The sequence below is a fragment of the Squalius cephalus genome, assembly GCF_949319135.1.
Source record: "Squalius cephalus genome assembly, chromosome: 5".
Classification (NCBI taxonomy): domain Eukaryota; kingdom Metazoa; phylum Chordata; class Actinopteri; order Cypriniformes; family Leuciscidae; genus Squalius; species Squalius cephalus.
The window spans coordinates 32,202,028-32,228,038 of NC_137126.1; the positions used below are offsets into that span (position 1 = coordinate 32,202,028).

Genomic DNA, 26,011 nt, shown 5'->3' on the forward strand with positions numbered 1-26,011 from the left:
AATATAGTGCTTCTGTGTTTTTTCTGGGTAAAAGGGGAGCAGGTGCTTTCTCCCAGAAGAAAAGCACAGTAGCTGTAATTTGCGATGATGATAGTTTCAGTGAGATGTGTGAGGAAAGAATGATGGATAAAATATTAATTTTAGGATCTAAAAAAATGCCAAAGGCAATCCCTGGATCACTAAAAAATATCTAAAGAACCACATTTTGATGGGTTGAAATAACACTGTTCCATAAGGGAACACATCTGGTGGGTACTAAATTCAGAAAATACTCCTTTTCTTCTAACATATTGCATGCATAAATCCAAAGGGGACCTTTCCTGCAGTGTGTCATTGTTTTACAGTGACCTCCCAAAGGACCTGCGAGTGTGAACACATGAAAAAACACACACATAAGCACTGATGCAGTGAGAGAAATGGAGCGCTGCTGTGATATATTTAGGAGAAGCTCTGAGCGTGTACAGTTCCCCATGGCTGACTGGGGGCAATCTGATCTGAATCAGAGGTGACCTTGCAGATTACACAATAGGAGAACTCTGCCAGACAAAGTGTAAAAAAAAGAAGAAAAAAAAGAGTTTTTTTTACTTCTCTCTTAATGGAACAATTATAAGTATCCATCTTATCTGTCTTGCATCGTCTTACAAGAATCACTCCTAGCCTACTTCCCACAGTCCCGCAAGAGCAGGCATCATTTAAAAGAAATAAAGAAATACAGATACACTACCTGTCTTTACGTTTGGAGGGGTTAGTATGATTTTTCATACAAATGCAAGGATGCATTAAGGTAACACAAAACAGTAATAGTGACAGTAAAAACTTTGTTAAAAATAATTTCTGTTTCAAATAAATTATTTATATATATATATATATATATATATATATATATACACATACACACACACACTCACCTAAAGGATTATTAGGAACACCTGTTCAATTTCTCATTAATGCAATTATCTAATCAACCAATCACATAGCAGTTGCTTCAATGCATTTAGGGGTGTGGTCCTGGTCAAGACAATCTCCTGAACTCCAAACTGAATGTCAGAATGGGAAAGAAAGGTGATTTAAGCAATTTTGAGCGTGGCATGGTTGTTGGTGCCAGACGGGCCAGTCTGAGTATTTCACAATCTGCTCAGTTACTGGGATTTTCACGCACAACCATTTCTAGGGTTTACAAAGAATGGTGTGAAAAGGGAAAAACATCCAGTATGCGGCAGTTCTGTGGGCGAAAATGCCTTGTTGATGCTAGAGGTCAGAGGAGAATGGGCCGACTGATTCAAGCTGATAGAAGAGCAACTTTGACTGAAATAACCACTCGTTACAACCGAGGTATGCAGCAAAGCATTTGTGAAGCCACAACACACACAACCTTGAGGCGGATGGGCTACAACAGCAGAAGACCCCACCGGGTACCACTCATCTCCACTACAAATAGGAAAAAGAGGCTACAATTTGCACAAGCTCACCAAAATTGGACAGTTGAAGACTGGAAAAATGTTGCCTGGTCTGATGAGTCTCGATTTCTGTTGAGATATTCAGATGGTAGAGTCAGAATTTGGCGTAAACAGAATGAGAACATGGATCCATCATGCCTTGTTACCCCTGTGCAGGCTGGTGGTGGTGGTGTAATGGTGTGGGGGATGTTTTCTTGGCACACTTAGTGCCAATTGGGCATCGTTTAAATGCCACGGCCTACCTGAGCATTGTTTCTGACCATGTCCATCCCTTTATGACCACCATGTACCCATCCTCTGATGGCTACTTCCAGCAGGATAATGCACCATGTCACAAAGCTCGAATCATTTCAAATTGGTTTCTTGAACATGACAATGAGTTCACTGTACTAAAATGGCCCCCACAGTCACCAGATCTCAACCCAATAGAGCATCTTTGGGATGTGGTGGAACGGGAGCTTCGTGCCTTGGATGGGCATCCCACAAATCTCCATCAACTGCAAGATGCTATCCTATCAATATGGGCCAACATTTCTAAAGAATGCTTTCAGCACCTTGTTGAATCAATGCCACGTAGAATTAAGGCAGTTCTGAAGGCGAAAGGGGGTCAAACACAGTATTAGTATGGTGTTCCTAATAATCCTTTAGGTGAGTGTGTATATATATATATATATATATATATATATATATATATATATATATATATATATATATATATATATATTCTCAAAGAGTCCTGAAAAATTTATAACAAAAATATTACGTAGAACAACCGTATTTAACACTGATAATAAGAAATGTTTCTTGAGCACCAACTCATTATATGAGAATGATTTCTGAAGGATCATGTGACACTGAAGACTGGAGTAATGATGCTGAAAATTCAGCAGTAATAAAATCAATTTTAATATTGAAATAGAAAACTGTTATTTTCAAATTGTAATACTATTTAACAATTATTGTATTTTTGATCAAAATAAATGTGATCAAAAGAGACTTCTTTCAAAAACATTTTAACTTACAACTTAAAAATTAAAACTTTTGAGTTTTGTTATGTGTCGTACAGTAGTTTAGTGAATGTGACGGTCTTCATGGACGCAAGGACGGAAGTCCTTCTTCTGTTTTTACACAATCATAAACATGCTGAGACATGAGTGTTTGTGGAAGGGCATTGGCAAGGTGATCCCCCTTATTGAGTATCAATAGAGAATATGCAAAAAAAAAGTCAGCTCAAGACACCTGACAATGAGGTATCGGCTTTCTTTACACAAACATGTAAAGGTCACAGCTTTGTTTTGTTTGAATAAGAATTAAAGCTTTCATTTAACGGCTACATATCTTACAGTGTTGAGCGCATTGACCTAAATTCACCTTTGTCACATTCTTGGAAATTCCTGCTCCAAATCTGTGTTTTTTTTTTTGTACTTATCCCTCACAATAAAATATTGAGTAGGTTCAAATGTCTGCATGAGGGTGTTACTGTTGCAATGCAAACAGACATCAAGTTACCATCTTTAAAGCCATAATGGCAGACTGTAGGTCGGCTCCAGACTGTAAAACGAAGGTTGTCAGTGAAAGCAGCTAAAGATTCCTGAATGAAGATGGTGAATGAAGCTCTCAGCTGAGCTAATTCACACATTGCTCCTAGTATGAGAAATTAAAAATTAGAAAAGCGGGAAAGTGATGCATGTCATGCACATAGAAATATATCTATCAAATAAATGTTAAGACATTCTCTAAAACTAACAAATATTTTTGCACTATTCAACACAGCATTTAGCATTTAGCAACACTTTAAATTTAGCATTTAAATTCCTAATGTACAAAATTTTTTATTTTTTTATTTTTTTTATTTCTTTGTTTTTTCTGTATTTTTTTGTATTATGTACAGGATCTTTGAATAATATGTGACCTAAGATTTAAATGTTTATGACCGAAGAAATAAATTACTACTACTACTACTACAGCCTAAGGCGATATTTCTACAAAATGATTTTACATTGCTTTTTGCACGTTTCGTGACACTTTCAAAGTGATGCGTCCAAATGCACATTCAGTTTTATCCGAAACAGATGAACATGAATCTGGCAAGGTTTTATTACATTGGATTGTTGTACAAATTAGTTCGGAAATGAAATGTCGAGTGAGTGGTAGAGCTGCACGATTCAAACACCCATGTGATCATTCGAGCTGCCACTGATCCAGAGAGAGCTGTTGTCATATGTATAGGTATGAAAGCTTCACTAACTAGCCTAAGTCTTTTCAACCACACAGTATAATTATTTCTGTGGTACAAAGTAAACATTCAAATTTTCACAATTTTATAGTTATAAAAACACTGATGTCTACGGTAGCAATCAAAACAGAGTAGCCTAAATCACCTTTTGGATTTAACTTGACGATTCAAATAAAGATTAATTACATCATTACACCAGTAGGTGGTGACATGTGACTGTTAAAAAATTAATTTGTCATTGAATCGTTCATTCAAGAGATTCATTAAAAAACCCTGATTCATCTTATGATGAAGAGTCTGAATTCAAGTCAGTGAAACACTCATTCAAACTGGTTATATATATATATATATATATATATATATATATATATATATATATATATATATATATATATATATATATATATATATATATATATACAATTCTAAATAGACTGCAGAAATTACCATTTTGTCAGAACCTCATAGTAAATTACATGTTTACCCAACACGGAGAACCGTGGTCTCTAAAAAAAATATAAAGAAAAAAAAACCTATCCAGAAAGAAATGTATCCAGAATTGTGCGTTTCTAGAGAGTGGCGCTAAAAGGTTAATGCTCTAGGCATTTAAAAATAACATAAACATTAAACTTAACTGATAGTGTTAGCAAATGCAAAAGTGAGATAAAAACACATTTGTTCAAGCAACCGTGCCATTTTGGTTTGTATCTACAAGTCTTTGAACTTCTTGAAGCACTTTTACTAAAGTGCTTTTAGGTCATAACAGTATTGTGCAAGGAACGCCACAAAAATAGCGATAATCCACCCCGTAATCATAATTTGTGTGAAAAGGAATCAAAGTGGTCTAATCTAATGTTCATTTCAGATGGAAACTGTAGTAAATACAAATGAGCCTAGATTGTGTTCATTTATCATTACTACATGATTAGTCTTGAATGTGGTTTCAAAACTAACAACTTTATTTTAGGTGCCTTCAATGCTAAAACACTTGATGATAAGCGGACAGTAACCATATTTGTCATCAGATGCAAAGTTTCCAAACAGGTATCCCTTGTTTGTGATGAGCAAGGATGTCACACATCATCCTAACATGTTTGGGCAAATGCCTATTATTAGATTCAGTAGCTTTGTCGTTGTTATGTAAGAAATTTATAGGACACTTATATAACCGTAGCCTGACACAGGCCTGTTCAACAACATACTGACCCTCAGGGGTGAGCAGCATGGTGTCATAGGGCCCCTGTCACCCTGCATTGCCACCCACATGGCAAATCGTGTGGTACCGCTGAGAGAAGCAGAATACATGAGCACTGTCATACAGTCACGTTCAGTGTGAAATGCTCAATGAGAAAGCTAATAAACCTACCTCAATGACAGGAGAAACTTATAAGCGAAAGACCACAAACAGGTGTGGTAAATGATACATGCGTGTCAAATATTTGTTGAATTAGCATGGCTCAGAATTAATAATCTTACTTTCAAGCAAATTAAACAAATCAATAAAATATGTGTGGCTTAAGGCTGATTTATATTTCTGCGTCGGACCTATGCCGGAGCCTCTACGCCACAGGTGTCAAACTCAGTTCCTGGAGGGCCACAGCCCTACAGAGTTTTGTTCCAACCCTGCTTTAACACACACACACCTGCAGTTTTCAAATAAGCTTGAAGGATTTGATTACCTGATCAGGTGTGTTTAATTAGGGTTGAAGCTAAACTCTGCAGGGCTGTGGCCCTCCAGGAACTGAGTTTGACTACGCTATAGACTACGCGTTGGTTTTCATTTATATTGAGTCGTTGTCCGCTTTGACGCGCAATTACACATGCAGAGGGAGCATGTGAAACTCAAGGGAGGGGCTCTAGCAGACCAATCAGAGCGCTTGCGTCCGCGTAGAATTGACACGCTGTTATATTTTTGGAGAGGTGCACGTCAGGGTACGCGCGCTACACACAGCCTACGACGTAGCTACGGTGTGAGTTTGACGCAGAAGTATAAATTTAGCTTTATACTTTGGGTTCATGTGCATGTCTAAACGATTAAATGTACACAAAAATATGTCAAACACAGTTTATGTCATAAATGGATGGACGTATGTATATATTTATTATTATTCACCTTTATTTATATAATGCTTTTTACAATACAGATTGTATCAAAGCAGCTTCACAGTGATAAAAATAATACAACAACTTGTTGTAATCATTTAACTAATATATATATATATAGAGAGAGAGAGAGAAGAGAGAGAGAGAGAGAGAGAGAGAGAGAGAGAGAGAGAGAGAGAGAGAGAGAGAGAGAGAGAGAGAGAGTAGTAATACCTTTAATACCTTAACGATACCCATCCCTACTTGTAACTAAATTAATTGTAGTTTCAAACTTCATCCTTTTGAGTCTCTAAACAAGGCACATGGCTGTCAAATAAAAGCTGAATAACTACAGTAATAAGAATTACTTATTAGTAATAAAATGAAAGTCCGCTCCTTCAGAAAATAGATTTTAGGACAGGTTTATACTTGTTTCTAATTGCCTGGGTGTGGTATCAGTTTAGTCTCTAAAACATGCACACATTGTGAAAGCTCTAAATGCACACCGAATTAAGCATGTGCTGATATTCTTGCTCATGCTCTTTGTTGCATGCTCGGTCCACAAACTGACACTGTTAATTTTCTTCAGAGCACTTAGTGTGCTGGTGAGCAGAGTGTGAGGCAGGGATAAACATTTAGATATTCAATTGATTGGTAATATGAGAGAGAGAGAGAGAGAGAGAGAGAGAGAGAGAGAGAGAGAGAGAGAGAGAGAGAGAGAGAGAGAGAGAGAGAGAGAGAGAGAGAGAGAGAGAGAGAGAGAGAGAGAGAGAGAGAGAGAGAGAGAGAGAGAGAGAGAGAGAGAGAGAGAGAGAGAGAGAGAGAGAAAAATGCTCTGTGTTGGGTATGTAAGGGATGTATATTTTATATAAGGGTTGTAAATCAGATAAGTTCAGCTATAACAATGACAGGCTCGATCACTGGCCTAATGCCGTATAGGCAAAATAAACTTTGGCATACTGTTTGCATATAAGGAATTGCATAGGGACATACTGTAATTATAAGGATATACATTATTATATCCTTTGTGTTTTAGCAATGATGTTTTCTTAACAGAGACTCACACTGTATGCCTGATATACATGCCAGTAAATTCATTATGAATTTGACTTTCAAATGGTTGAGGGAGAGGATAGTAAGAGCTTGGCTATCAAGCAGAGGCAGAAGGGCAGTTATCTGTGTATTGCGGCTCTAGGACTCCTGAGAGTTTCTAATCAGCCAGAAAAATAAATCTGTGCTAAGTCTGGAAGCGCCTACTCCTCACAAAAGAACTGGATTTAGGGTGTTTGTAGGCCTGGAGCTGTATTGAGAATGGCAGTCTAAGCAATAGCAGAGCAGTGCTTTTATAAAACTCCCAGATGGGAATCCACAAATAAGGTGCAAATCAAAATGTGCTACACAGCACATTAGAAAACTAAATTAATTGCTCTTACAGCTCATTTGCATATTCAAAGAATAGCTTTAGACCACCATTACAATCACAAAACAGAACTGAAGTCTGTTTGCATCATTGATCATTATTTTCCTGTTTATCACAGTAAAGCTGCTTTGAAGCATTCTGTATGGTATAAAGTGCTAGGCTATATGAATAAAGGTAAACTGACTGGGCCATACTGTAGCATTACAATTCATTTAAGTTGGATAGTTTGGCGTACAATACATCAAACAAACTGTTTTAACTTAAAGTCAATACACTTATAAATGTTCAAACAGCCAAACCCAACCAAACACAGTAGTGTGTTCTATCCAGAGCATGATGTGGATGCTTTTAATGTTAAAAGGAAGCTCAGACCACAGCATCAGTTTTGTCTTGAAAATGCAGCACATCTAACTTAATAATACAGTAATAGGTCTTACAAAAAAGCCATCAAAAACTGTATTGTAACTTAGGGATAGTAACACAGTTGAAGACTTTAAGGTCTATAATGTGTATGGTAATTTGTTTGAGCTCATGATACTTCAAACCCATTAATGAAACTGCCGAGCAAGGACAGCGCAGTAGCTGAAAAACAGCCATCATACAAGCCTGTGTGTGTCCTGCAGTCCTGGGGATTTACGAAATGACTTTCACTGTCCTTGTCTAAAATGTGCTTTAATAAGCCACACGCTGCTCACACGTAGAGCACAATATGACATGCAATATGAGCGCTACAGTATAACTCTGAATCACAGGTACAGTGGTGAGAAAACAGAGTGCATTGCCCTTAACAAATGTTCTGTTGGAATTATTTAAAGAAAAACTAGAAAACAGCCATTAAGTTCACCACATACCAGTTCAGCAATAAACCAACCTCATCTCCTCAAGGTATTTCAGATACTGTTTGTTTGCATTACTTTGAATGTTTATGATATGTACTCTTGATGAAATAAAGTGTGATGTTGCTGCCACCACATCATAAACAAGTATCACTGGGAAATTATTTTTCCTGATTGCATTCCAATAAAAACAACACATTACATGAGTCAATGAAGGGAAAGGGCAAATTAAAGATTGTGTCTGGAGAAATAGCCTACTGGCTCATATTCTTGTTTTGTTTACAGGCTAATCCTGCACTTGTTAAATAGGCCTAAAAAGAACACAAGTGTCAATGTTATAAGCATTATTTAATCCTGATATCTGCTAGTAAAGTGCATTCTCATAAATCTTTAATTGTCTTTAATAGGGCATTTAACAACGTTGACATTTAAACATGAAAACTAGGTTAAACTTCAGACTGTCTCTAGGCTAAACTAACAACTGTAGTTGTTATGCAATTTTATGTAAACTATTCTTAATTTTGGTGAGCTTAATTTCTGTAGGCTACATGTAATGTGTACATCCACATGCATAAAGATGAAATGCATGATTTCACCCCAATCATATTTCTTTTTTCATTGCTTGTCTATTACACACCACTGCAGAAACAGACTGTACAGAGCAAAGAAGAGAATATATGGAAGGAACTGAAATTAGACAATTACCAGTGTGTCCAAGAGCCATAATGCTGCATTAGTGCGTCTACAAGACTGATTAATGATCACTATGCTTTGTACTAACACAATAAAGAAGACAATACTAACATTTGTAATAATAAAAAGGTGAATTATGTTAAAGGAAATGTAGCTTAAGTTAAGGTGTCTCGCTCTGATTCTTGGTTTTACAATAACTTGTGCAGGTGTTATTTGAGTCTGAGACTGAAATCATTTTGTGACAGAATGAGGTGAATGTTTTAAGGTTCCCCATACCACTGCTAATATTAAACATGAACAAACTTTAGATCAAAAAGAACAGTTGCCAGAACAAAATACCATGGATGTTCTTATGCAATCATCACAATGTCTTGATCAGATCCTGAATATTATGTTGAGCTTTCTAATAAGATGCTATCTGGGTCACCTCTTACCCTAAAATTATGTCATCTACTGTATGTCTGGGGAAACAAGGGCACTAAACTTACCACACTAGGAACAAAAGTCAAACACCAGCTATTTCAGCCTTTCAAACCTTCACCCCATAAATCAGATAATCACGACAAACGTTTCAAGGTAAAAAATAAATATAAAAATGCACAACAAATGCACAAAAATCCTTGAAATAATATGATAACTCTCCTTTTCTCTTCATATGTATATTAAGCTGTTGAATCAGTGGGTTTAATGTGACATATCCGCTTTTCCGTGGAAGCTGAAGACCTGCAGTAAACAGCAAAGGGCTAAAATCCAGAAACAAATCCCAAACAGACACAGAACCGGTCGCCTTTGGGCTGCTACATAGAATGAGATGGTTTTTATTAACTGTAATCTCAAACACCTGTCTCCCTGCAGTACAATCACTTCCAATGAAGTCCATGGGGCTGCAGATCACACACTGTCTTAACTGCACCATACCTCAAATGGCTGGTTCACTTTTCTTTTAACTGCATTTCATCCCACTGTTGTCACTGAATATATCCAAGTTCAGACTGAGAGAATTTAATGATATCAAAAAGAGGAATTTCTCGCCCTTTTTCCAAGAAACTGACAAGATGAAAGATTATGAATTAGACAAAAACATGTGTCATTCAACTAAACAGATAAAGCAGACATAAAGGTGCTGATACTACACTGGATGACCTTAATGAAAATGAATCATCCTTAATCTCAAAGCTAGCCTGACATCATGTAACTCAAGATAAACGAGTGGAAGGTTTACGATTTATGACTGTTTTCCCCTTTTGGCAGTCAGGTGGTAATTAATCACATTAAAGCAATTAAGAATTGGGTTGTCTCTGCACAACTGGCCTTATCTCGAATGTCCTTCAGTTTCACAGCTGCCTGTAAAGTACTAAAGGTTTGTGGAAAGTATTTATCTGTCAATTCATTTTTGTTACAGCTGATAATCAGTATTACCACAAAACCTATAGAGAGAATTGAGACAAAGGAGTGTCTCTGAACAAAGATGGTACTGGTTCGTTGTAACTGATTCTCTGTGGAAGCAGTAAACAACTCTGTGAACCTGTGACTATAAAGAAGAAACAGTGTGAAATTCTGTCAGAATGCTGTCGGCTAACGAAGATAAAATAATAAATGTAGCACACTAAAACAGCTTGTGCAGGTGTAAATCCCTCAAAATCTGTTTTGCAGAGGCTGGGAAAGAAATTCAAGGACACACTAGGGCCTGCTTCTCATAATATAACACGCTCCAATGGACTGCACATTTGGAAAGCTTACATTTTACAAACTTGCATACTCGTCATGATCCTCATGTCACTAAAAAGGGAGAACTGAGTGAGAACCGAACCTACCTTTCTCAGTGGTCACAAGAGGCTTTGAGGTGCTTTTCACTGTCCATGAACTCTTTGCAGTATCCAGTTCAGGTGGGCTTGTGTTTTCTGTGCCAGTAATTGGAGAGGAAGAAGTGGGGTTTACTGTAATGTTTAGTCTTGTGGAGTTTTCTTTGACTTGACTGCCTTTGGAGGTTGGGTTCATTGTTTTGGTAAGAGGCGCTGCCGTGGTGGTCACCCATAAGGGCTGTAGTTGGTTAGTTTTGCCAGTGGTTTTGAAATCCCTGGTTGTGATGGTCATTGTGGAGGTGAAAGGTGAAAACCTGGAGTCCCTGTCGTCCTCTTGTAAGTGGTTTGGGATGGTGGTCGCCTCCAACGTCTCACCCAACACAGCACGCGGTAGTCTCGCGCCTGGAGACGCGTTCTCATCGCTCAGGCGACGTACAGTACGCGACAAACCAGCGGTGTATCCAAACAACAATAACTCCAAAACTGAGAACAGTAACATAGTGTAACGCATACACGTCATTTTGTTCTTTAACTCCCCATGTGAAACGTTTCAATTGTATCCTTTAGTTATATAGACAGTTACTTCCTACTATCGAATCCGTGTTTCATCCGATTGTCTCCACTTGTCCACTCGCGCTGTGAACTGCACGGTTTCACTCCAGCGGGACTGACAGTTGTAAACCCCGCCTACTACGGCAACGGCCACGCCTCCACCCAATCAGAGCGCAGACTTCATGAAGATTGACGTAACACTGCACCGATCATACGACTGTGAGGAGGAGCCTCAAAACTGACAACTCAATGAAAAGTGACAAAAGAAAGAAAACAGCTCAAATATTGCGAGATACTACCGAGAGCCTGCAGTGAGAATGAAACCTTCTTAAAGAAAACTACGGGAAGTTGCTGCAATGCAAAATATGTAGGTTATATCTAATATTTATAAAATGGATTTCTATATATTCTATTTGCAATGTACGCTATTAACAAAGTGGATGATATTTGTGTACTGATGCATTATTGTTTAGACAGAATATCATCTGTACAATTTAACAAAAAATATCTAGAAACATGAAAACATAACCCGTAGACATTGTGCTTAAAACCACATTATGGAAAAAGGACAATTTAACGGCGTTTAATTGAGTTTATCTTAATGGCTTGATTGTTAATGTATATTTTTTTACGAAGTTCCATTCGCCCAAAAACAGGCTTAACAAAAGCACGAGAAAGACGCAGAAAAGTCGCCTACACTAACAGAGTAATTGCGTCCTCTAGTGGTGACGCACCATGAGTAAAGAACAGCTGCTCAACCACTGAGAGCGAGGCTCTGAGCAAAAATAATTTTACTACTAGTATTTCAACAATAATTAAGATAATTAATAGAATATAATGTAACAATTTATTTTGAAATATCACAAAATAAATAAAATAAAACAACCTCTTAAATACAGTGCTTTGATTTTAAGTATTTTCAGTCTTCTCTGAGGGGTTGACCATGAAAAAAGAGAAAATGGGAATGATAAAAATACCTGCAGTAGCCTATTTGATACTCCAATATGTAAATATGTTCTGTATAAAGCTACTGTCTGTATGCACACCACATTGTTAAGCAATTTACATAAGGACATTTGTCAGTGTGCACTGGAGAAGCCTGTGTGCACTTGATGATATTGAATCAAGGAATTTCATATCACTGCAGGCATTTTTTATATTGAATCAAGGAATTTCATATCACTGCAGGCATTTTTGGCTGGTCACTGATCCACTGCTCTCTGGAAAGATCAAAGGCTGGTTTAATGCCTGATGGTGGTGAACCATAACTGTATAGAGCAATATGAACTGAGATGCTTCATTATGCTTAAAATTAATCTGTATATGTGTGTACACAGAGAGGGAGAGAGGGAGGGAGGGAGAGAGAGAGAGAGAGAGAGAGAGAGAGAGAGAGAGAGAGAGAGAGAGAGAGAGAGAGAGAGAGAGAGAGAGAGAGAGAGAGAGAGTGAGTGAGTGAGTAGGATGTTTCAGGATGTGCGGTGGACATTAAGCCTTTATTTGCAATTGGACTATGAGTTCTTACTCCACCCTTAAGAAGTTTATCCGCATGTACATGAATTTGTATTACAGTCACAAGAGGAGGGGGGATGAAGACAACGCAAAGTGGGTGGTTTACTTTTAGAAGTGTTTGGTTTAGAAGAGTAAGAGAGAGAGAGAGAGAGAGAGAGAGAGATAAAGAAGAGGGGAGGAAGGAAGTCAGAGATCAGCACTCCACACACATCTTACATTGTTTAGGACATCTCAAGAACACAGAGAGGAGAATTTATCAAAATTTTCTACCCTTTCCTTTCAATGAGGAAAATGAAATCCACAATACAGAGATCTTTTTCAAACTTCTTCTTTGAATACGAAACTCCTCGGCAGGTTCTGGTCAGGAACAGAAGAGTTGCAGTTGTGTGCCGAATCATCCAGCTGGGCGTTCTATCCTACATCATTGGGTAAGAGATTTCTTTTATTCTTAAAAAAACTGAAAAAGAAAAGCAGAGGAAACCCGAGCATGATTGTCGAAACAGAACATGCTTCAACAAAAATGCACTGAATGCAAACCAACTAACAGCTCAAGCCTTGTATTGAACTGAGCAAGTGCTATCATGATACCATTTAGGATAATGCATTGCTTGGTCTAACTAGCAAACTGTTATTGTTTCAAAACAGACAGACATGTTTCTGAAGAAAATTTGAATAAGATGAGATTTATTTTTGTGAGCTTGATTTGCTTAAAAGTATGTCCACATGCTTTTCATTGTGTCTGATTTATAGTTTTATGGCTTATAACACTGCAACAGCTCAATTCCAGTCTTAGAGCTAACAGCTTGCCCTCAGTATTAGATAACTATTAGGCGTCTGGGTTACACTTTATTTTAAGGTGTCATTGTTACAGTGTAATTATATATTTAAGTAACTGAGTAATATTAATCAACTACATGTACTTACTAAAAGGTTAGGGTAGGATTAGGATTTGTTTGAGGGTTAGTTGCATGTAATTATGCATAATTTACTGTTATTACTGTGGTAAGTACATAGGCAACAAGGACACTGTAAAATAAAGTGTTACCGGCATGTGTGTAAAAGACTTGTTTATAATAGCAAACATTTATTTGAGCGGTAAAATGTCATGCTATAGTCATTCATGGGGAAAAAAACGACTTTGACAGATGTTAACAAACACTGAGTATTTCCTCTTATGTAATTCAAACCTGTCTTGTGCAGTTCACTGAGCAACAGTAAAGACATTATGTGGGTTTTTTCAATCTTTTAGATGCCACGGACCCCCAAATATGATCATCCTCATGTCAGAAACCCCCATCCTAAAAAATTAAACTATCTTTAAAAAACACCATACTAAAAAAAAAAAAATTATATTAAATCTAAAATGTTACATTATTATACATTTTTTCTACTCACTATATACTGTTAAATGTATTGTGTATTTATTTGTTTATTTATGTAATTTTAATCTAATTTTATGTATATGAATCAAAATTGTTATTCATTTATTTATTATTCATGTAATCTATTTAAAAGATTAACAACTAATATTATTTTAATCACACACTTTAATTCATTTTTACTATTATTATATACATTTTTTCTAGATTTTTTCCCAGAACAATTTGAAAACCCCTGCTCCAAGCAATACAATTTGCATTTACAGTAACCAAATAAATGTTGAATAAGTGTGTTCAAATAAATGACTACTGTATATAAAGCCATTGGAGCAATAACTCATTTGGAAAAGTGCCAGTTGTATTGCAATACTTCACTGTTTCCACTTGGTACATCTACACTGTAAAAAGTGGCAATTATTAGGCAACTTTAAAGAGCAATTTCTAGCTTATTTTACTGTAACAAGTCGACTATCCCTTTAAAGGGATAGTTGTTGATTTACATACCCTCAAGTCACCCTATAGGTGTATATGACATTCTTCTTTCAGACGAATACAATCAGAGTTATATTAAAAATGTCCTGGATCTTGCTGTTTCTGTTTTGAAGTCCACAAAAGTGCATCTATCCATCATAAAAGTGCTCTAACACGGCCACGGCCTTTATTAACCCCCCAGAGCCGCGTGGAGCACTTCTATGATGGATAGATGCACTTTTATGGGCTTCAAAACAGAAACGGCCATTCACTGCCATTATAAAGCTTGGAAGAGCCAGGACATTTTTTTAATATGTATTTGTCTGAAAGAAGAATGTCATATACACCTAGGATGACTTGAGGGTGAGTAAATTTGACTAATTTTCATTTTTGGGTGAACTATCTCTTTAAAGGGAAAGTCCAGCCAAAAATGAAAATTCTGTCATCATTTACTCACCCTCAAGTTGTTCCAAACCTGTATGAGTTGAGGGTGAGTAAATGATGACAGAATTTTCCTGTTTTGGGCGAATTATCCCTTTAATATCAGTGATCATAGAACAAATGAAAAGTTGCGCTGCTCTCGCATCCTTCTCTGTTACTCCCTTTAGAGGAGTAATCAGTGAACATCAGCAGACCACTTCTAAATGAATCAAAAATGCAGTTCTACACTCAAAAAAAAAAATTGTGTCTAAACATAAGATTTATGTATTTGAATTGCATGTAAAATTTCCATGCATTTGGATTACATAGTTTTAACATAAACCAATCAATAATCTGAATGTGATTCATATTTTTAAGTCATATATAAATGAAACAGATTAGATTTATGTAATTGTATTAATAAGCTGAATGTGATTTATATTTGTCAGTCATACGTAAATGAAACGGGTAAGATTTACAGTATGTAATAGTACACAGAAAAACGCCCATGTTAAATTAACACTGCTCAGTGTTCATATGTGTGCACACTACAGAGTTAAAGCGGTGTTGAAGTTAATGAGATAATTAACTGATGATTGAGTATTAATGATGAACACCTGCTGTTAACAAGCAGAATCACTGAAGGAAAGAGAAACACAAGAACTACAACTGACTTCAGACACAGCCTCAGATGAAATCAACTGAAGAGAAAAGAAGACATTAAATCTGTGAAGATCCCAGCAGAGGAGGATTAAACAACTCCACAAACAGCATTACCAGCTTCACTTATTACTAACCAGACTGACTTTATTTCATTTCCGTTTGAATGATATCAATAGTTGTATTTTAAGTAACCATGATGGTGTTTAGCGTTTGCTTTAGTTGGACTCTTGACCCTTGACTCTTTAATATAAAACTGTATCTGGCTGCTATAATTGTGTGTTTATAAAACACATTTGTTGCAGCGAAAAAGCCAAGAGAAAATGAGATCAGGTGATGTTGGCTGTTTATTGATGATGGTGTAATCATCATATTGTGGCCTGAATCACTTATCTTTTTCAGTGTCTAATGCTTTGATTATTGGGGTTATGTGTTTTTATTTTGTTTTATTTATTATAGTAGCTGTCAGCATTAGATCCAACAGGTAATCAAATAATATAAAGAATTTTAAAAACATTTAGTGCACTAAACTTTCTCTTTTTCTACATTATTACTTAGACATCAAGAATCAGTGTATGACTCTCAACAATGGTGACAATCAATGAAATGGGTACCACCAATCAAAACTCACCCATATCTCCCAGCATGCATTGCGGCATTAATAAATTATGCATCTGGATTTTTTGTAGCTTTTGTCACCATTGTTGAGATTATTATGCTGTTTCTTGATGTCTGTGTGAGTCTAAGTAATGCCATAGATGAAAGGTTTTTGTGCACTATTTAAAAAAAAAAAAAGTATATTGTTTGATAACCAACACTGCTAGATTTCATGCTGTAAAATCAAATGGCTTCTGTTATGAATAAAACAATATTAAAAAAAAACACAAGTCCTATATAATCAAAGCATTAGACACTGAACAAGATCAGCAAATCAGGCAATTACATGATGACGACTTTGTCATTATCAATAAACAGCCAACATCACCTGATTTTCTCATGGCTTTTTCGCTGCAACAAATGTGTTTTCTAAACACACAATTACAGCAGCCAGAGAAAATTGTATATTAAAGAGTCAAGGGTCAAGAGCACAACTAAAGCAAACGCTAACCACCATCATGGTGACTTTAAAATACAACTATTGTTTTCATTCAAACGGAAATGAAATAAAGTCAGTCTGGTCAGTAATAAGTGAAGCTGGTAATGCTGTTTGTGGAGTTGTTTAATCCTCCTCTGCTGGGATCTTCACAGATTTAATGTCTTCTTTTCTCTTCAGTTGATTTCATCTGAGGCTGTGTCTGAAGTCAGTTGTAGTTCTTGTGTTTCTCTTTCCTTCAGTGATTCTGCTTGTTAACAGCAGGTGTTCATCATTAATACTCAATCATCAGTTAATTATCTCATTAACTTCAACACCGCTTTAACTCTGTAGTGTGCACACATATGAACACTGAGCAGTGTTAATTTTAACATGGGCGTTTTTCTGTGTACTATTACATAAATCTTACCCGTTTCATTTACATATGACTAACAAATATGAATCACATTCAGTTTATTAATACAATTACATAAATCTTATCTGTTTCATTTATGTATGACTTAAAAATATGAATCACATTCAGATTATTGATTGGTTTATGTTAAAACTATGTAATCCAAATGCATGGAAATTTTGTATGCAATTCAAATACATAAATCTTATGTTTAGACACAATTTTTTTTTTGAGTGTAGTACAAAACACAGCAGGCTGACAGAAGTATTTGTTTGGGAATTCAAAGCTAAAAAGCATTAAACACAATAGCTGGATTTCATGCAGCTTGAAGTGGAGGGTTCTTCTGTTATTTGCATTGTAGAAGTTGTTGGTCTTTGTAGTCAGGTAATCTGAATGAAACAAACTGATCAAGTCGATAAACACTGCGCAGTAGCATTTGTTTGGCAAGTTTGGTCTGCCTAGAGCTGTATGCCATTGCCATCTTTAGGTGTGTCAGACGATAAGGCAGTGAGTCATGCTTCAAAGGGAAGAATAACGTTTGCTGTGTCTTGTTAGAGGGCATGAGGCCAACATCTTATTGCTTCATCCTACTTTTATGACACAAGATGGCTAAACTATGTGTGAACACAAGCACACATTCTGAAACGCAAACTATAGAACAGTCATTTGCTGGGCAGATATAAAATAATGCAATTATAAATATATTTTGTACTGTTATTATCAATCAGTAACCAATAAAAAATACTACTAGTAGTTCTGGGTGAAAGTTATTAGGATCAAATTAAATCCAAAAAGTGAGACAAAAGTTCTATATTGACAAATTGTGTGTTGTGAGAATTCATGAAAAGAAAGAAAGAATGCCTTTTCAGAATCAGAAACAAATAAAATGTTTCATAAAATTAATTAACCCCTTAACGCCTGAATTTATATAGCTGTATATATATATATAAAAAAATTATGTGTGTTTTTGCCTTTAAGTAGATGGTAAATAATGTTGAGATTATCAATTTCACTTTTGCACAACAAATAAAGAGAAATTTTGGTATGTTGCAAATTTGCGACAACAGGCATTTAGGGTAATTTTTTTTACAAAATGGTAAAATTAATAAAACACATTTTCCCATCTCAGGTATGTAGATTTTATTCATGGCACAAAGTTGTTAGAACTTATAAACTTTAATTGACAAACTAATGAATCTTAACAACAACAAGAAACAAAACACTCTCCTACTCCCTAACATTGACAGTAGTTTTTATACATTCCATGTTACAGTCAGTTTAACTCTTTCCTTGTTTCTCCAGTGCATACATTATATATTCTTATAGTGTTATATCCTAACATGCTATTTTTTGTGAAAAAAAATAAAAAAATTTTTTTTGGGCTGAAACCATCTAAATACAGCATTATTATAATATGTAGCCATTAGCCCAATCCAGCCGTTATGGACCAATGTCGCAAATTTGCTACAAACAGAAATCTACAAAGTACGTAAAAAATATTCGTCACATGAAGTCTATATGAATAACATAGCTATAGAAGCAATCAATAAGCTGGTACATATTTTTATCTTAGCACAACTTAACTCATTTTGGGCAATTTCTCCACATTTGCGCCCTTGATATGCGGATTTTGCAACCCAAAATATTAGCTTCGGTGAACCGGATGTAGTTCCCACTCCGACCGCTCCTACGAGAAACCAGTGCGTGCAAAATGTTCCTAGGTATGTATCGAATGTGCACAAACAGGCATTGGGGGAAAACACACGCTATCTCGCCTGCAGTCTGAATGGAAGGGGTTTGTTGCAAATTCGCGACAGATAAAAAATAAATGTAAAATATTTCTATATTGTCAACAACAAGAATATATTAGTCCACAATCAACAAAATATATCAAATATACTCCTTTGTGTAACCCTTTATCAAAGAATAGGATCTTTTGGTCATATGTATTCAGTAACAAGGTGGTATACAGTATTATTTTATGACTTCATGAAATCTCATGTTTTTTGACAAATAGTGAAAATCTTTTGTAAAAGACTGATTTTAATGCAATTTGCCATTCAGAGTACATGAACTATAATTACTCATTTTGAAATGCAATATCTCTAATTTATGGTTTTTAGAATAATTGTGATTGTGAATGAAATCTGTGGTCTTCAGAATGCAGGTTGATTATGGTAGATCAGTAATGTTCATGATTTTTGTTGTTGTTGCTTTTATTAGGTGGGTGTTTATGTATGAGAAAGGCTACCAGACAGTGGATACTGCCATAAGCTCCGTCTTCACCAAGATGAAGGGTGTGTCCTACACAAATATCAGTGAAGTGGCGAGGATATGGGATGTAGCCGATTATGTTTTTCCTGAACAGGTGGGTTGTGCCTCTTAATTTTGACCTCAAACCTCATTGTTTGAAAAGTTCAGAGGGCCTTGATTTATATACGTAGGTATATATATTTTTAGTTTTATCAATACATGCATTTGAATGCAGATAAAGGTAACTCACTGGGTAATTGCCCATCCAGCAAAGTGTTAGCCCATCCAGCAAACATTTGCAGTCACACTGCTTTAGTGTATTCTCACTCAAAGTGCTAACATTGTCAAGGCAAGTAAACATCTCAATTGTGACTCACTATTTAGAAGGGAAACACAGAAAAACACATCAAACAATACGACCCTGTAGTTGATCATAAAGATATATATTTTAAACAAATAACTGAAAATGCCTGAATTATTTACTTTACGCCAACAGCCTGCAGCGTTTTCAGAATGTTTAGTTATTTCTCAGAAATCACCTGGCAATAAGAAACAGACCAACTGTTGACAGAAAAGTAAACACGTCATCACTTAGCAATTAAAGGAGTGGCTCCAGGAGCTTCTTGATTGTCAGATAATATCATGTCCAAAAAACGTAAACATCAAATTGTCCATTGCGATAACAAATATCGTCCTTTATGTGTACACACGACTGTTTAAAATACTTTTATTCAGCAATGATGCATTAAAGGGATAGTTCACCCAAAAATGTCAATTCTGCCATCATTTACACACCTCCGAGCTGTTCCAAATTTGTATGAGATTCTTGTGTGAGAACACAAAAGGAAATATTTTGAAGAATATGAGTAACCAAACAGTTGATGGTCCCCATTGAAAAATACTATGGAGGTCAATGGGGTCCATCAACTGTTTGGTTACCGACTTCAAAATATCTTCTTTTGTGTTCAGCAGCAGAAAGAAATTCACAGGTTTGGAACAACTTGAGGGTAAGTAAATGATGACAGAATTCTTTTTTAATTTTTTTGGTGAACTATCCCTTTAAATTGATCTTCTGAATGATCATTGTGACACTGAAGAGTGAAGTAATGATTGCTGAAAATTCAGCTTTGCCATCACACACACACACACACACGATTCTGCACAATTTTATCACAGCAATCAATTAAATTTTCAAATAGAAAACAGTCATCTAAAATTGTGATTATATTGCATTACTTAACATTCATAAATTCTTCTTCTGTATCAACCCCAAATGTATTATATATTTACTATATTAGATGTGTACTACATTCTAAGATCCTGAACAATTGTCACTACACTCAAACAAATTTGACCATTTGAACTCAGAAAACCTGACACATGTATGAGTAAAATAGGAAGGCACTGTTGATAATGATTACAAGTTGCTGTAGTTACACTATAAGCTAAAAGTGCTAGCAGAGCAGAGACGTGAGAGATGGAATGACACTTCGGCTATTTGAGGCTGAGGTTAAACATTACATTCAGCCCCAGACAAATGCACCTGCCTCTCTGACACTGATGTGAGCTGAAAATATGGCCATGCACAGGAACACATAAACAGTTTGTTTTGGGTTTAGTTTTTGGTTTCAAAATCAGAAAAAAACACTACTCCAGATCATATATAGTCCCAATCTATCTAGTGTAAAAAGTACGCCGTTTGTAGTGTTGAATTTACAGTATTAATATAGCACCTTAGAGTGTAGCAAAAATTGTGTAAAATGTTACACTTAGAATTGTTAAGTTTTACACTATGGGGTTTTTAACACCCCATGCTGATTTAATTCCATTAGATTACACTATAAGTGTTATTTATAAAGTATTCTGTTCAGTGCAAAAACAATTTACACTATTACAGTATATAGTTTTAATGAACAAGATCAGACATACAATCAAGAGTCTTCAGATAGATGTATAAATCCAAATGGCTCCTTTAAAACATATGCCAGATGTGTAAAGGTCAAATTATCACATTCATGAGGAGTTGCACAGAAAAAAAAAGTCAATAAAAAGCATAAAATCATCAAATTTGCCCAGACATAAACAATTATGACAGGTAGATTTGAACAAGATTGCAGAAAACTACTTGTCGACAGTTGTGTAGCATCCATGAATGCAGTTCCTCTTTGTCCCATCAGCGAGCAGGTAGTAGTAGTAGTAGTCTTTGAGTTTATTGCCATATCAGCATCACCAGCAGTGAGCAGGTGTGTGGTCTCTTCAATGCAATCAAGGTGTTCTTGTATGCTGGTCCCTGCCAAAGACAAAAATAACACTCAGTCACCTCTCCAATTGGCCGTCTTTATATTAGTTTTCCACAATACAATCAACCCAAATGGCAATATTTTGAGGCAGACAAAAGATCCAAATTTACCTTTTTGAAGACGACAAGGTGTTGTTCAGCTTGATATGAGAGATATTTCCAGGTCTCTTGTAGCCTTGTGGTGATGGTGGAATCAAATCAAGGAGGAGACGAGAGAAAGATCGCTGCCCCATTCTAAATAATAGATGTGACAACTTAAGCAAAAAATATTCTGAACTACAGTCTAACCTGAATCATCAGTTTCATCATCTTTCACAGCAGATTCTGCAGAGTCAATCAGGTCCTTGAAGGTCTTGGGAGAAGCCTTTCCATGAACTTAGCTGAGGTCTTCTAACCAAAAATCAAAACAAACAAAACAAAAACATCATCAAACAGCTACATAGCATAATGACAACCATATCTCTCTCAGGAACCATTCTGTTCAGATGATTGTGTAATCACAGAGTAGTGCCGTTCACACCTGGCATTAACATTAATCTTGGTTGAAGTGAACAACTCGAAGTACAGGTGTAAACGCACCCAAGACGCATTGAGATTCGATTGTTCTGATGAGGTCTGGCCCACATTCTTTTATTAAAGGGTTAGTTCACCCAAAAATTAAAATTCTGTAATTTACTCACTCATGCCGTTCCAAACCTGCAAGAATTTCTTTCATCTTTTAAACACAAATGAAGATCTTTTTGATGAAATCTGAGAGCTTTCTGTCCCTCCACTGACAGCTACGCAACTACCACTTTGACACTTCAAAAAGTTCATAAAGACATCTTAGAACTAATCCATATTTCTTTTTCTTCTGTTTATGTTTGTTGATTCATGTTTATATTTGAATAAAAGTCTAAATTCAATCTATTCATCACAAAGCGATTTGGACTAAACCCGCTTAATTCATATGGGTTAGTTTTAAGACTGAATTCACTCAGATTTAAAATATATTAACAGGGCTGCCAACTCTCACGCATTGAGCGTGAGACTGACGCAATTGTCACTTTTCACACGCTCTCACGCCACACATCCATTTTCTCACGCACAGAAAAATTGCGGAGCAAAGAGGTACTTTTAATATTAAACTAATTCTCAGCTCTTAGATTCCGTCAATTTTATTACGAAATTCAGACAAAAATACATTTGGCGCTTGTAAATGTGACGTGACAGATCGCTGAGCGCCTCAGTTCAAGTGCACGTGAACCGATCATCTGTTACTTTTTTATTTAAAGATGCAATACAACTTACCGAAAGTATACATAATATCGACCAATTAGTGTTTTTTAACCACGGAAAGAGGTCAATATAACAGCAGGAGAACAATTATGTCACATAACATTACATTTACCTCAGGAAAGCCATTTAATGTCCATAGCATGTTAATTGAATAGAAAAAATAGCTAGAGAGGAGATTTAGCTGAGCACAATATTACATATTTATTATTTTTTTACTTATGTCATTAAATAATTGTTATTATAACAAAAACTGCATTATATTTAATTTAATTTGTTATTTTTAACCTTTAATAATACCAGCAGATTGGGCCCTCTATGTTTACAGCATTAGGTGAGATTATTTTTTTAAATAACATTTAAAATAAACATGTTTCCAAATTAGTCAATATTGAATCAAAATCGGAATCAAATCACAAGAATGGAATTGAAATCTTGAAAATTTTGTCAAGCAATAATAAAAACTGTATCCTACCAGTCATTGTACAATGTAAACATTGTAACATGTTGTCACTAAACTTCATAAAATTAAGTTACCAAATGTTTTGACAATCACAATTACACTTATTGTGATGCAATATTTGTTTTTACATACACCCCCATACATGATGTGTCACCATGAATTATGACAGTCAAGACACATCAATCACCCAAGACGCATGTAAATTCCAGGTCTGAACAAAGGCATTCAATTGTGTGGTTGCCCAATTAGGTTTACATTTTTCATGTTCATATGTCATGTATTAAAACTTATACTGCACATAGAATAAAATATAATGACACTAACAATTCTGGATTCATCTTCAGCATTCTGTTGCTTGCTTTCTGTTGCAATCTCATGTGAGGAGCTTCCTTCACTTGACACTGCAGGGGTCTGGGCAAAATCTATAGAAAAAGGATCTGAAAAAAAAAAAATGTCAGTTGAGGCTATTATTTCCAAAATTCAGTAATGCTATACAATTTAAATTAGGGCTGTACATATGGTAAAAATAATTGTGATTACCCTTAATTTTGATTATGCTGAGAGCTGTCTATAAAGCATGGGTGTCAAATTATTTATATTCACATCCTTCATTTTAGGATTAATTCAATGACTGTTACAAGTTAAAGGAGAACTCCGGTCAATTTTAACACTGAGCTCATTTTTTGTAAATTTGGAGTGCTGTCAGTACAGAGAACAACGACAAAAATCGGTGTTGCCTACACCGTGTTATTCTTTTTTTAAAATTTGCACCCTGTTGACTTTAATGGGGCAAGTTTTAAACCTGCTTTTAGCCTCTTATCCTTGATGTGTCATTACAAGTGCCCAGCCATGTTGAGTGATTCCTTCAGAGTGAACACGGTGAATCTGTATGTAGTAGATGTGAAAGATATGAATAAAAATTATGTTAATTCAGCCAGCGAACATACCTGTATTTTCTTCCTGTTTTCGGTCGAAGTCCACAGTAGTCGATTGTCGAGTTCACGTGCGTGATAACCTATGCGCGTGAACTCGACAATCGACTACTGTGGACTTTGACACGGATAACACGGTGTAACACCGATTTTTGTCGTTGTTCTCTGTACTGACAGCACTCCAAATTTACCAAAAAATGAGCTCAATGTTAAAATTGACTGGAGTTCTCCTTTAATAGCCACAAAACCTTGTGCAATATTCACATGGAGGCCTGAAACAGTTTAAATATCCATTTAATCTGATTATTAAATACATTTGTATAATTTAAATGAGTAAGTGATTAAAAAGGCATCTTAAATTGAACTTGGTGTACTACATTAGATTTTACGACATGTTTAGAATTTTTTACCCATAATTTATTAATGGTATTCATAATGTGAATAGAAAATACAGATTCATATTAATAAATACAGACAGATAAATAGTTAGGACATATAATTTATCCCAAAATAACATGCAGTATGAATTGATAAAGACTGATTTCAAGCTAAAGTACCTGTATGCTCTGCCAGTGCTTACGCAAATACCTGTAAATTGAATTGGAAGACAGACGGATTTACAGATTAGCTTAAACTCACTTTCACAATGTTTGAACTTAACTGTCATAAAAAAAAACTTGATGGTAGTAATTGTCTTGACGCAGATATGACGACATGCTATTCAGTGCCAGGAACAAGCAACGTACAGATTATGTAATTCACAATTAAACATAGGGTGGATAAAAAGTTTTTAAACGCTTTCCCAGTCTACAAAAAGACTTAATTTGTTGTTTGCACTGTGCGCTACAAGATACTTAAACACGCTGTTAATAATGCGCATGCGTCACAAAAACGGAATTGTTAACGCGTTCATGTAAAACACATCCACTTTTATACACACAAAACAAATATAAAATTACCATTTGAAGAATTCTCCCATTTGCACAGAAAAAAAAGCCCAAATGGTGCTGCTTCAGACCTCCTCATCAACTTCAGTGCCAGGCTCATCGTAAAACCAGGCCTCGGCGTGACTGGAGGCGTTACCTTACTTTCATGAAGGCTGTCAACAAACCAAAATAAAAGAAGCTAAAAAATATATATATAAAAAATTGTAAGCACATTCCAACAAATTTATTTTAAACGTAAAATCACCTTCATCCAGGAAATCAAATCGCCATGAGAAACTTTGTTTTAGCCTAAGTTACATTCTTCTGTAACTTACATCTCTCATGAACTTGACGAGCTTCCTTAATCCTGACAAAAACGCGCAGTTAATAATTTCTAAATGTGTTCACCACCATATTTTACTAAAAATGTTAACAAATGTATTTACTATTTAATTTTAGAAAGAGAAAAGCAATTCAACCTACCGTCTCGGACGCATGAAGATAAAATGGCATCGTCGTCTTGCGAGGCAGCAGTCATCGAGGGGCAGAGTCAATACAATTCGGCGCGTTTTTTTTTTTTTTTTTTTGCACTTTCAGTGTAAATTACACTGTAACTACACTGAAGAGGAGTACTTTTTAACATTGTAGATTGTTAATTTAACTCTTTGGGAATTAATAACTTTTAACACTGCCGATTTTACTGTTTCATCATGTCATGCAGGGGTGTCAAAAAGTTAAACTAGCCTGAAGTCATGAATGCACAGTCAGCTTCAAACACTCTACTGCATCACCAAATACAGTCAGAAAGGATGTGAATTCAATGTGGCACTGACTCTGGCTCTGTTCTGTAACCCACCGT

The 26,011-nt window shown here is 35.8% G+C and overlaps 2 protein-coding genes across 5 annotated transcripts in view; one reads left to right on the forward strand and one right to left on the reverse strand.

Annotated features, from left to right (window-relative positions):
* The window catches only part of LOC307158928 (multiple epidermal growth factor-like domains protein 9), a 98,337-nt gene extending 87,170 nt beyond the window's left edge, over positions 1 to 11,167 (reverse strand). Inside the window, exon 1 of the mRNA XM_079871940.1 lies at positions 10,539 to 11,167. Within this exon, the coding sequence (XP_079728066.1) occupies positions 10,539 to 11,046 (508 nt within the window). The 5' untranslated portion in view covers positions 11,047 to 11,167. The remainder of the gene's footprint in view (positions 1 to 10,538) is intronic.
* A 1,335-nt stretch (positions 11,168 to 12,502) lies between these two features.
* The window catches only part of p2rx1 (purinergic receptor P2X, ligand-gated ion channel, 1), a 23,486-nt gene continuing 9,977 nt past the window's right edge, over positions 12,503 to 26,011 (forward strand). The window contains exons 1-2 of one of the 4 annotated variants that reach the window (XM_079871947.1): positions 12,503 to 13,015; positions 19,228 to 19,372. In XM_079871947.1, the coding sequence (XP_079728073.1) occupies positions 12,870 to 13,015; positions 19,228 to 19,372 (291 nt within the window). In that variant the 5' untranslated portion in view covers positions 12,503 to 12,869. The remainder of the gene's footprint in view (positions 13,016 to 19,227; positions 19,373 to 26,011) is intronic. The other 3 variants (XM_079871945.1, XM_079871948.1, XM_079871946.1) reach the window with 3 other exon arrangements.